The 13,568-nt window shown below is 43.8% G+C and overlaps 1 protein-coding gene across 1 annotated transcript in view; it reads right to left on the bottom strand.

Annotated features, from left to right (window-relative positions):
• Window positions 1-13,568, bottom strand: part of LOC114779991 (dihydropyrimidine dehydrogenase [NADP(+)]-like) — a 90,634-nt gene that overhangs the window by 7,721 nt on the left and 69,345 nt on the right. The window contains exons 9-12 of the mRNA XM_028967548.1: window positions 12,963-13,070; window positions 11,870-12,039; window positions 9,925-10,135; window positions 2,927-3,111 (exon numbers count right to left, since the gene is read on the bottom strand). Of these exons, the coding sequence (XP_028823381.1) occupies window positions 2,927-3,111; window positions 9,925-10,135; window positions 11,870-12,039; window positions 12,963-13,070 (674 nt within the window). The remainder of the gene's footprint in view (window positions 1-2,926; window positions 3,112-9,924; window positions 10,136-11,869; window positions 12,040-12,962; window positions 13,071-13,568) is intronic.

Raw genomic sequence — 13,568 nt, 5'->3', positions numbered from 1 at the left:
AACACACTTGTGATTAGCATGCCGATTTATTTATTTTTTATTAATTTCTCCTGACGGCGGCGGGAAAAATGCCCTGATGCTACTGAGCAAATTCTGAAGAGCTCTAAATTCGCTGGTGAACGGTGATCTATCGTAACGTGACACAAACATGTACCGTCAAATTACAGAGGCTGAAAGATAACCACGTGGCCAGAAAACTCCAGAACGTTAAAAAAAAAAGTTAACACTTCACCTCCATTACAGCTTTACCACTGTATAAGATGGGTTATACAGCACTGGTATAAATAATGACTATTCAATCTTGATTGGGCTCCAGTCATGTCCTTAATCACAGTTCTGAATTCATGTGCGAGCCATAGGCCAGCACCGTAATCAATGTAACCATGGTAACAGCCAATTTTACTTTACCACTGTCAACAAATAAAAGATGAGACTGCAGTCTAAAGTAAGATAATCTACTGTGAGGGGTCTCTTAAAGACATTCTAACAATTTATTTGTCTTTCCTTCAATGTCGTAACACACATCTAACATCTATAAAACAAGCAATATGAATCTTTCAATAAGCATTTTCCTGCCAACAAATTGAATAGATAAATATGACATCAGCAGCAAATTAACACTTTCAGAAACCAGGAGCCAGTTTTTCCCAAAGATGTGCGTGTTCACCTCGCATGACCCCCGCACACTTCTGATATAAATCTGTTGACCTTCCCACAAATTGTTCAATTCATTTCCTCTTCCCAAGTCCATTACTGTAAAAAAAACAGCAAAGTAATCCGCTGTCCTTCCATTCTCGCTACAAGTGGCAATTTAATCTGCAAATAAACACTTATCTCTGCCTTCCACTGACCACGACTTCATTCCCACAATTAACCCCCGAATGAACCGCTGGCCAGCAGACAAGTGCTGCACTTTACTGAGCGATTTCAGGAGACAAGGGGCCGGCTATGGGGTCAGGGACCCTGAGAGGATGAGCCAGGGAGATGGGCGTCAGCTACCCCCTCCAGGCCTGAGATTACTAACGGAGCGACATTAAGCTGTCCCCTCAGGGTCTTAATATCAGCCAGGAGGCCAACCTTGCCGCATTTGCATTGCATTTAAAAGTCACTGACTCACGTTTAACATCGTAAATATCAGGAGTAATGGGAGACCCCTGGCCAGCGGCTTCAGAAACAGGGCTGAGACGAAAAGAGACGATTAATATTACAGCAGAGGCTCCCCCTTGCATGTCCCGGGGTGACATAAGAGTGACAGATAACAGCAAAAAAACAGACAACTTCTACAGGATCAGCCTTCAGCTTGGAGATGGTGCTGGTATGGCACAGGCTCATGGTGGAAGATCTGTCTCTCGGGAATTCAAAAGGGGCTTCGCTCAGTCAGATATTCACTCTATAATGGCCAGTCAGAAGATGTGATCAAATGAGACAAAAAAAGCTTGCTTTAATGTCATGAACAGTAACCATAAAATAGGTTCACTTAGGTTTACTTCTCGTAATTGTGGGTCTCCCTGTACCTACCGAGGTGCCACTGAGCAAAGCGCCGTCCCCACTCACTGCTGCCCGTGCGCCTGTCATGGCTGCCCACTGCTCACCAAATGCAGAGGACACATTTCCTTGTGTGCACCGCGTGCTCCGCTGCAGTGTATCACAATGACAATCACTTCACTTCACCTGTGTTGTAGGTGGTGGTTCCAATGCACAGTTTGTGTTCGACCCCCATCACTTCATCAGTGATCAGTTTTTCACACCAGGATGGATTTTGCCAGGAGTTACACTGACGTGGTAGTAGCATAGGTGGTAGTAGCCTAGTGGGTAACACACTCGCCTATGAACCAGAAGACCCAGGTTCAAATCCCACTTACTACCATTGCGTCCCTGAGCAAGACACTTAACCCTAAGTTGATCCAGGGGTGGGGGGACTGTCCCTGTAACTACTGATTGTAAGTCGCTCTGGATAAGGGCGTCTGATAAATGCTGTAAATGTAAATGACATGCAATGCTGCAACCTTAACCACGCCTACCAACACTGCTGTTTTGAGAATGGCCCCATACCTACATAATATCTGGTCAGCAGTGGTCCTCTGGTCTGAAACAGACCACTGATGAATGAGGTAGTGGGCGGCTGACGGTGCAGAGCAGCAGATGGGCAACAGCCTGTAAGAGTGCATGCTTTTATAAGCTGGATGCACCAAAAGGTAGCCATGCGCAGCAAAAACAGGGGAGATGTTACTAATAAACAGACCATAAACCGATAAAAGTAAAAATAAACAAACAAAGAAATAACTTTATTTAACAACTTGATCATTTGATGCTCTGTACAGCAATATTAAACTGTATGTTTGGCTGCAGAGGTATTAAGAGTGTTGTTGGGAGTTGCAGTCTCTCTTTATTGCGGGTTACGCAGCAGCACACAACGTTGGTCGCTGCACTCGGCGCAGTGCCATGATTACTAATAAGCGGCCTTATGTTGGAGAGCGTTTTGTATTGACGCAATATTAAAATAAAAACATCCATGGCAGAGACGTTACACATGCAAAGCTTTCATCTTCATAATTAATCAGCTCTTCAAATCCTGCCTCTTCCGCTGGGTTTTGGAGTCCTAACACAGGACTTAATTCTAAACATCTGCTGGAGTCTCAACAGCACAAAAGCATCGCCAGGTTGGTGAGCGAGTGAATGCGTCCCTGTGAGTGTGGTGTGTGACAATAAGAAGTAGTGTAGAACAGGGGAAGAGGTGACGAAAGGAGAGAACACCTGAAAAACACGGAGATCTGTGTATATACGTCTGATTGATAAATGGATGGGTTTTAAGCACGTTAAGAAAAAAATGACTATTCACACCACACCTGGCAGCGCTGAACCCCCGGCCTTGGAGAAGGCTATGGGATGTGCAGAATGCCACACAGCTGATGCAGAAAACACACACCTGCACGTATTTGTGGATGTGCCAGGACGCCTGCTTGCCGTCGTTGACCGACTCCACCGTGGTGTTGGCCAATCCAGCCACGTCCCCTCCGGCGAACACCCATGGCTCGCTGGTCTGCATGGTGTCCGGGTTGATGTCGGGGAGACCCCATCTGTTTAACCTGATGGGAGCCATGGCCTCTTTCACTGCAAAGAGAGAAGAGAGGGTTAAAAAGAGAGTGAAAAAGAAAAAGTGAAAAGAGAACAGAGAGAGAGAGAGAGAGAGAGAGCAAAGGGGGGCACCTGATAGACTGGAAACCATAGCGAGAGCAATATGAAGTATCTGACAAGACAAATGACAAAGAGGTGGGATTTTTTTTTCCCCGCCTCTCTCTCCCGGCTGGGTTAATGTAACATCTCCTGGTGCATTTCATTCACTGTTAGCGCCATCAGCCGCCAGATACTCCGTCAAACTGATCTACATTAGAAAATGTCCTCCCTCCCCTCTGTATATCCACACTATTCATCTTAGCGAGGCTGCGTGCCACAGCACCGGCGATGGCCTACATCTATCAGCCGGGGACATTTTTAAATACAGACCTATACGAGTTTGTGGGGGAGATTGATCGCTCTCTATTAGAATTACCGGCAAAAACTTCACCTTTTTCGGTCCACTCGACTGGAGAAGGTTTTATTTGACGCCGACTGGTTGGCTGCACAATGAAATCTACAAATGACGGAGGAAACATGCAGGGCCGCCTCATTTGTCATGTGTGCATTCATACACATTCAGCCTTCATATAAGAATGCTGAGACCAGCTACTGAGGAATACTGCATTAACAATCAAAATAAACAGTAAACACCATATAGGCCCAAATACAACAAACCCCCATTTTTCAAGACTAATTAAAACATTTGTAACATAGTTCAGAGCACAGTGTACAAGATGCAATTAAACTCTGCAAAATTTGACAAAATATCCCATTTGCCGCCATTTATTGGTAAATAGATACCTAAATGTCTAGAATATTTCAGAGGTTCAAGACTCAGGGTCAGGGTTTAGGGTCACTGAGAAATTCCATTGAATAAACCTGAAAAATTTCAAATAATTAAATATAAACTATTACCAAATATTACCATTATTCAATTATTCATTGACAAAGTTTGAAATATCGATGTAGTTAAACCCACATTTGCTGTTGTACAAGACACTCAACTAGTTTGAAGAAGGCCTATTTCATTGCTTCTTCAATCAGTGCAACTGGTTTCACATGTACGAGGATCACTACAAAAGGCTTGTCTAATAATGAATGAAGCTTTTAAAGTAACAGGCATTTATTAGTGAACAGCATTCCATTGGAACTCTTGCTGATAATGGGCCTCTCTACATTTATGCAGACACTCCATTCGTTGACAGCTACCATAGTCCTTTATGGTAGCAATCATACATTTTGATGTGATTTTAATGGGCAAAAAAAAAGAGGACATTTTTAAATGACCCTAAACTCTGCAAAGGTAGTATTTTTTGAGGGGGAAAATAGTTGCATATTTGGTTGTATTTGTTAACGTAAAAAAGGAGTAGCGGAACTCCATTGTTCTTAGCAGTAGTCACAAAAATTCTATTCAGTCCACATCACACATCAGCGGCAGTTCCTTAATTATTACTGCAAGAACCGTTTACCTACGGATAGGACAGATGTGCCTGGGAGGAACAGAACTCCTCATTAGACGGCTGTTTACACCAGAATACCCTCCTCCCATTTCTGGAGCTTTCTAGAGTCACTCCAAGTACAGCGTCGGTGACCCCTGCTACATCAGCGAGAGTGGAGAGATGAATACTGCCTATTTTGGTACTTAACGCGCGCGCGCACACACACATACACACACACACACACACACACACACACAAACACCTCGGGAAAACTGTGTTTTTCACTAGTCTTTTCTACACCTCCCTTCCCAGCTTTGAAGAGGCTGTGGAGTGTGACAGGCCCTCTCATACTCCTAAGAGATCAGTGTTAAGTAAAATAGCTTTTGTACACACACACACACACACACACTACCCATGGGCATTCTCCAACAACAGCTCCATGCTGGCAGATGCAGACTGCCAGGCCCCATTAACCAAAGAGATCCACACCGCATACGGCAAACTGTGGTGGTGGTGGGGGGGGTTCGGAGCCCATCTCTCTGCTCACATGGGGTAAGGACTGTTCAGCCACTCCAACTAAATCTTGCGTTTGTTTTCTGGTCTTTCAGCAGTGGCGGGAAAACAAAGACCAAACCTTTACATTAGAGGTGTAGACAAAGCGGTAGGTAGTGTAGTGGCCATGAAACAGCTTGCCGCTTAGGTGGAGAGACCGAGGCCACTATTTATTTATTTTTTTCTTTTTTAAGTGAAGTGATTGTCACTTGTGATACACAGCAGCACAGCACACGGTGCACACAGTGAAATTTGTCCACTGCATTTAACCCATCACCCTGAGTGAGCTGTGGGCAGCCATGACAGGCACCCGGGGAGCAGTGTGTGGGGATGGTGCTTTGCTCAGTGTTTCAGGTTTCGAACCGGCTGATTACGGGGCCGCTTCCTTAACCGCTAGGCCACCACTGGCCCAATGATGAACAACAGAGAAGGACATTCCATTACAGTAAGAACAGGAGAACTTTTTAACTTTTTTTGTTGAAAAAAAAAAAAACTGCAGTTACACAGTCAGACTCTAAATATCAGGTATGGTGAAAAATATCACTTCAAGGTGCTTTGTTTTGCAATATAAGGGGTCACAAACAGTGCAGAATGCAGAACAATGCACCTTAGAATGCTAGTCTGCAAAAAGTTATAAATTGTTGATAAAACACAATTGCAATGACTTTTAAGTTTAATGGAAAAACTACTTAAGTTGTGTCTTGTCTAGATTAAAAAATATGAAAAGGGAAAGGAAACAGAATATGAAAATATGACAGGAATAGGAATCTTTGAAAAGGGCAAATTTGAAAATTTTCCAAAATGGCCCATTGAACCATATTAATAAATGGTACACAGAATCTTACACTGATTTATAGGCATCCAGAATAGACACAATTGTACATTAACTGTACATTGTATTTGTACATTCTTTAGGAAACAGTTTTGCTTATTCTTAGTCTTGTGCAGTTTGGATCTTGTAATAAAATGTGCAGAAAAGGAATCGGGTCTTTGATTAATGAACTCACACGGTCCTGTGAATACAGTCTTTACCACGGATGTGCGGTGATTAATGTATAGCTGAGGTGTGAAATTTTAACGCAGACGTGTCGGGACTACACCGCAGAGTGGCAGAACCGGGACACGAGCCGCTCCATCATGTGGTGCGGTCGTCCCGTCGCCACTCCTTCTGCCCAAAGAGCAACTCCAGCCCGCCGCCGACCCACAGATCTAATCATGGCCGCACTCCAGTGGGCCGGGCCCTCCAGATTACCCAGCCTGCTCTTTCAGCCCTGTCAGCATTTCCCGCCTCACTGTGCTCCCCCCAAGTCAGCTCCATTCTCCGGATTGGACCGGATACTCAAGCGGGCGAGTAATCTTTTATTTCCGAAATGAAAGAATACAAGCAGCCATGGAAGAACAAAAACAGTCACTCAGCAGTTTCTTGACACTTGATGAAATTTGTCAGGCACTCTTTCATAGTGACAGAGTGAGTGCGAGGACGGGGCGCCTCTGAAAGTCTCGGGTCAGTTAATAGCCGTGGAATAGAAAGCCAACAGTAAACACACTGGCCTGGCGAAACCCTTTATAAAACACAACCACGTCACGGCAACTGACACACAAAACACGCGTACACAAACACTTTCATCTTTACGGGGACCCAGTATCAAAACTACTATATGAATTATGCATGTGTCACCACCTAATATATGTTATCACATAGAGGCAGTGGTGGCCTAGTGGTTAAGGGAGGGGCCCTGTAATCAGAAGGTTGCCGGTTCGAATCCCGATCTGCCGAGGTGCCACTGAGCAAAGCACCGTCCCCACACACTGCTCCCCGGGCGCCTGTCATGACTGCCCACTGCTCACCAAGGGTGATGGTTGAAAGCCATGTGTTTCATGTGTAACAAAACTAATCCTGCAACAAACCCAGGTTTTTCAGGAAACATTAGTAAACCAACACAGTGAACATTTTGGATTTATGAGGACCACCATCTTTGTGAGAACATTTGGTAGCCACTGACATATATACGCATGTACGTACAGAAATGTGAGACACAGGTGAGACAGACAGAAACAGTGTTTGGCCTAATCCTTGTCCTTGTTTGTCACTGCTGTGAAATTAAAATGCGGAAAAAAAGCCCATCTCGATATGTAACAAACATAAGCAGCATGCCACCATTAACTTACAACAAGCAGGCAGGTCTCAATTAAAACAAACAAGTGAACTTGTTGAATGTGACCTGAATGGATAATGTGCTCATTAGTCTATGCAAACGTATTCAGATGTCAGAAATGCTAGACGACCTGTCTGTGTGGAGAAAATGTGCAAATATGTTATTGATCCATTGTTCAGGTATGCATATTGATTAGCCAAAGCTTTAACGAATTGCCTAAAAAAAAAAACTCCTTGGCAAGGGTGCGGTGGAGAGGGGGGAAAAAAGGAAAATTCTCACTACATGACTGGTCCTGTGAGTTAAGTCAGGCTTTTTGACAAAACAATATGCCCTTTTAAGGCCTCCAAAACGTCTGCGCCTTGTGAATAAAATGCCCCGCCGTCTTCAGTGGTCAAAATGTCATGGCTGATTGGTGTGCGCTTCGTCATTTTATTATTTTTATTAATGTGTAACAAAAAAAAACCTGATTTTTCGCTCGCTCTGCTCCGCGTCTCGCTCGCTCGCGCGCGCCGCTCGCTGCGGCTCGCGCGCATAGATATAGAGAAGAATATATAGAGATAGAGAGATAGAGAGATAGATATATGATAGAGAGAAGATATAAGATTAGATATATATAGATATATATGATATATATAGAATATATATTATATATATATCTATATATATATATATATATATATCTATATATATATATATATATCTATCAAAAAATCAGGTTTAGTTTTGTATGCAAGGGGGCAAACATACACGCACAAGACACAAAGCAGCAAAATGTTCCTACCGGAAAATAAACTCTGTATTAAATTAAGGGGCTTTGCTTCCAGTCATGAAGACCATTAATTTTCTGATCTTATCAGAACTTTGACATGTTTTAATTAACCTTGCATGCTAATTGGCAACAATAGAAATACTGTCCCCCAGACACGACAACACCACTGCTAATTTAGCTCAAATCCCCCCCACGCACGCACCGGTGACAGGTCAGTAAACCAAACAACTGGCTCTAACAGTGCAGAACACTGTCACGGGCCGATTTTTATACACCGGCCATTCAGCTCATCCGTTTTTTTGGAGCTGGGATACAGAACAAATTTGGTGTGGAAAACCACCAAAACCCAGTTGATGGAGACCTTCCTCCACAGCCCAGTGATGAGAGAAAGAGGTCTGACAAAACAAATGCAACACAACCGCCTAATATTTGCACAGACGCGCATCCAGTTACAATCATTTGGTTGAATAAATATGTATTTTACAGTCATGGCTAATTATGAAACCATGTAGAACATATTCCGTTTCTGCTTGCTTAAGTAGCCGAAATGGGAACAAGCTCATCTGTGAAGCCTGATGGAGTTGGTTAATGGCTTTGGTGGGTAACCAGTTGTAAAAGTCCCGCCTCCACCGCCCCGTGTCTCTTGGCGGAAAATCCCACAGACGCAATTTCGCATCACCCTGGTGAACTGCGGCCGGCTCCGCCCCTCCCCCAGTTTGACATTACGCCCTGTTTATTCAACGTGACCCCTTTTTCCGGGTATAATCTAATTACCTGTCTCCACGGAGGTGTCAAAGAAGATGTCACTGATGTCACTGGTCTACAACAAGTACGCAACCTCAAGACACAGACAGAAAGAAAGTATGATTTCTAACTTTCCTGACCATTCCGAGTTAACGGCTCAGCAGACACTGGTACTTAAGGCACATAATTGTTGCATGCCCCGTTCTGAGAAAAAGAGGAAAAAAAGGAGCAGCAAATAATGTTATGATGTCCATAGATGAGTCTAAATGATAGGTGTTGCACAAAAGCCCACCGCTGACAGGAGCGCTGCTTTCCTACGCCGCTTAAAGTAGAAATTCGCCAAGAATAATAGCAGGTGTAACATCTGCATAATGATTTGTGCTTTTTTCCTGGGGGGGCTGTCTGCGGAGCTTCAGTGATAATCCTTTCACACTGGTTTTAAAGCACAAAAATCATTTATCAAGCACACGGAGCTCATTCCAGGCCATTTGTCACAGAAATTGCCATGTGCTGAGGAAAATTAAGTAGAAAATGCCAAACAAACAAACGACAAAAAAAAATTCAAATTGAACGTCCCCACGAATGTCTTTTCAAAACGTGGGCCAACTCCAAAGAAGTGAAAGCGAGTCAGAGTTAAGCGTCTGTGTCCATCAGCTAAATCAGCACCGAGATGCTGGTCAGTGTAAAAGAAATCTCCCGTGTTAACTAGTTGCCATGAAAACAGGCAAGCCAATTGCCGCTGACGGCGGGACACCTGTTCAAATTCACCGCCGCCCACTTCCCCACTTAACCAGGATCCACTGCCAGAGCCAGGCAGCCAAAACCATTCTGCCTAATAGAAAACAACCAGGCAGGGCGACAACGCCAGGACTCCGGACTTCTGCACTTTGGAAATGTCTGTGTGAAGCTCAGCATATAAAAAAAAAAATGCCAATATTCACAAATGATTAATTTTTCTTTTGGTTAAGTGTTTTTTTTTCCCCCCTCCAAATTCTCTGCAAGACCCACAATATATAGATCTATCTGTCTATCTGTCTATCAAGCATTTATAATGAGTATGAATCAACGTGTCAACGTTACCGTTCTTAATTAAACTATTAGATAATAGCGATGTTAATATTGATGTTTGGACAGGGCGGTACTGTACCTTTAGGGTCGTTTAGACCTGAACCGAAGGCGCTTATGATGTAGTCAGCTTTAAGGCGGATGATCTGGTCCTCATCCTCCACCCAGTCCCCCGACTCTGTCTGCTCCGTCCGGCAGAACTCCATGCCTGCCACGCGTCCGGTCTTGACCAGGACCTTGCGCGGCGTTAGGAAAGGCAGAAACTCGCACTTCTCCTCTTTTGCAAGTTCCATCTGAAATTGTGAAATACGTTTTTTTTATCTCAGTTCCGCTTGACTAAACAACAGAGAACATTTTACTTTCCATTTTTTATGAGATAAAGTCAGTACACCCCCAAAATGTAAATTACATTAACAAACCTGAGTAATGCACAAAGCATTCTCCCTAAATTCACCTAAATGCACTCACCTTGTGCGATATTGTGCAAAATTATCTCTATAATGTGATGGTTACTTATGCCTACGAGGGTCCAAAACTTAATATACCTTATAAACAAACTTAATTAGTGTGAGGTGGTGGCATCGGCTTAACGGAGTTCCTCCAGTGGAGAAAGTAAACAGATGTGAATAATTACATTTCTTTTTTTTTTTAAACGCGGTGAGCTGTGGGCGAGGTACTGGGAGGTTGGACTAAGAATAGGCAGTGGAGTTCTGGAACAAAAGCAGAGTGGTGGTGGTGGTGGAACACATGAATCTTTTCTGATTTCATGACATTTCTTCCACCAATACAGATAAGAAAAGAGACTAGGCTCAGTGTGTGTATACACACACAAGACAAGACAAGACAAGACAAGCACATATACCTCTTAGTCCATTTCTTCAGTTGCTCAGCACAGTCCACAGTAAACTGAACAAACAGAGCATTCTGCTTATTAACTCAACTGCTTAACCGTTCCAGCCTACATATATGTCTGTGTGTGTGTGTGTGTGTGTGTGTGTGTGTGTGCGTGTGTGTCTGTCTGTGTGGTACGATGAGATCTGATACTTCATATCACCTTTGATAGTGTCTGGGGTCAGAAGAAAAACTGGTGAGATCATCCAATACTAGTGGGGCTACCTCAGCATTTCTGTGTAACACCCACCCAAGAAGGCTGCCCCCCACTTGTGAAAGAGCTGAAGTTAAATTGTTAAGGACTAAAAAAGCTGACAAACTGACTTTCAACCCCTGGGGGCTAAAGTATAAATTATTTGGTGATTTCAAATGGCAAGTAAAATAATAAATTGGTCAACAATTCACCTAGTGTGCACGGCTTTGGATGGTGGGAGGAAACCAGAGAACAAGCAAGTGCCACACACACGAGCAGTAGTGGCTTAGCGGGTAAGGAAGTGGAACCGTAATCGGAAGGTTGTGGGTTTGATTCCTGAACTGCCAAGGTTCCACTTAGGTGCATCTGAGCAGAGTACCCACACACTGCTCCTCGGGCTTTCACTCACTGCTCATTAAGGTCATGGGTTAAAAGCAGAGGACACATTTTGTTGATGCACCGTGTGCTGTGCTGCAGTGTTTCACAATGACAATCACTTCACTTTCAAGTTCAAGCCAGGACTCAGACTGATAAAATACTATGTTCTTTTATAAAATACGGTTGGCTTTATCAACATGTTCTGTTCTGTACTTTTCCTACGATGCAGTAGGCGCATGTAAGTGTACAATGTCAAAGACACCAAACCAAAGGCATCTCAGGGCCCAGTTCACCCTTCAGATGTGAATTTAAATGACAGGCCTGTATTCTCTTATCTCTCCTGCTCCATCACCAGACATGGGCCGGTACCAGCCAGACTGTGGGCTTTGCCCTCTGAGTCAAACACGGCCTTCAGACTTTTTAGAAGACTTAAAAGACGAAAAAAAGTCCAGATTCTGAGCTGTTGTAGGACAGGGCGCACCACCTTTAATTAACCAATCCGGTGCGAGGACCACCCCTACCAGGCCTAACTTTAATTGACCCTCGTCCTCTGTCCTGGTCTCACCTCCTCAGGTACGGCCCGGATGTTCGTGAAGCCCTTCCGGAAAACGACGTAGACGCGGCGGGCGCCGCAACGCAGGGCGGAGGTGGCGCAGTCGAAGGCCGTGTCGCCCGCGCCCAAGACGATGATCGTGCCGCGCAGCTCGGGCAGAGGGGAGCAGCGGCTGCACATGCCTGAGACGCGAGGGATGACAGACAGACAGACAGACAGACAAAGAGAGGAAGAGGAAGGGTGAGAAAAGGAAAAACCATTCCTAGTTAACGGCTCAGCAGACACTGGTACTTAAGGCAGTGTAAAATTGCATCGTGGTGACTGCCGACCCAGCATGTCACGATCAAATTATTCTGCTTCAATGAGAAGCGGTTTTTACCCAATCTTTTTCTTTTTCTCCCCCCTCCTGTCTCCTAGTCCCCTACTCTCCTGTGCCTGGTTCTCTTGAAATGTCTTCTTCTAGGTAATTTTGTACTCTCCCAAAACCCTTCGCCACTTTTTTATTTTTATTGCTAATGTGCAGGACTGCAGATGACACAGAACGCCGCTGATCTCAATAAGCCAATAAATCAGCATCGGCATCCCGTCTGATGCCTCTGGATGTGCTGCATGACGGGATGTGAAAGGCTAAAACCCACGAAGCAACGAGAGGTGACGTGGCGCACTGGAAGTAGAGGGCGAATGAAGGTCCTAGCGTAATTGGACCAACGTTTGCGACAAGTTCCTGCAGCAACGCTTTGCTCCGTGCATCAGCGTTCTGGAAAGTTCACCGGAGTTTAGGCTCTTCAGTTTCTCTCTGGCATGAGAAAGTGTCTGTATGTGAGAGTTCACCTGTTTATTTATTTAGTTATTTTACTGCAAAAGAAAAAGAATATTGCCTTGCTTTAAAATTCTGCAGCTTATGCAACACGTGAAAATGTGCAACAACCTGATTTCAGAGTTTGCCTTCATGAAAGGTTAAGCACCAAACTTCAGCATAATATATAGATAATGCAAAATAAAATACCCTTATGTTAAGTACGGGACACCACCTATACTTTTATTTCTGACTTATTTATGCATTTCTTTTTTTATTTTATCAGAGATTCTCAGAATTGGTTGATACCTATTTTGCTGGCCTTGGCAACCAGGGGTAAAAAGTCCTTTGATGTGTAGAAACCTTGGTCCATGGAGAAGCCTTCAAACATTTTGTGTTTGTTGGCTTGCGGCAGACCTGTTAAAGAAAAAGGGGAATAAATGAGAAAAAAATAAAAACATATTACACATAATGAATTTTTTTTTTTATCATGCTTCATATAGATAAAATAAAAACACCTCTTAATGAGGAAGCGGGTTAAATCTCTGCCACTGCAAATTTAATGGACAACTATTTCCACCCCACTAAGAATACGGTTGTTCTACGCCCCTTCCCACCCCCATTCCTACAAATTTCAGAAAGAATGCAACCCCGGATGCCCCTTCCCCCACATGGTACTGTCCATGCAGCCATTTTTGTCCGGTTCTGAACCGGAAAAACACATCCTTCAGAAGACATCCTTTCACCTGTCTCTTCCCATTATGGTCTCTATCTTAGTTTTGTATGCAGTCATTAACCTCTGTGTTCTACTTTATTATTGTCTCCATGTCTTTCTCTCTCTCACACTTTTTTTTTTTGTTTTTTTTTGGTGTAGTATAACAAAGCTATAATTTGTCAAAACCTGCCATTATCCTT

This window comes from Denticeps clupeoides, chromosome 2 (genome assembly GCF_900700375.1).
Source record: "Denticeps clupeoides chromosome 2, fDenClu1.1, whole genome shotgun sequence".
In the NCBI taxonomy this organism is placed as follows: Eukaryota; Metazoa; Chordata; class Actinopteri; order Clupeiformes; family Denticipitidae; genus Denticeps; species Denticeps clupeoides.
This window is presented reverse-complemented; position numbering and strand designations above follow the sequence as displayed.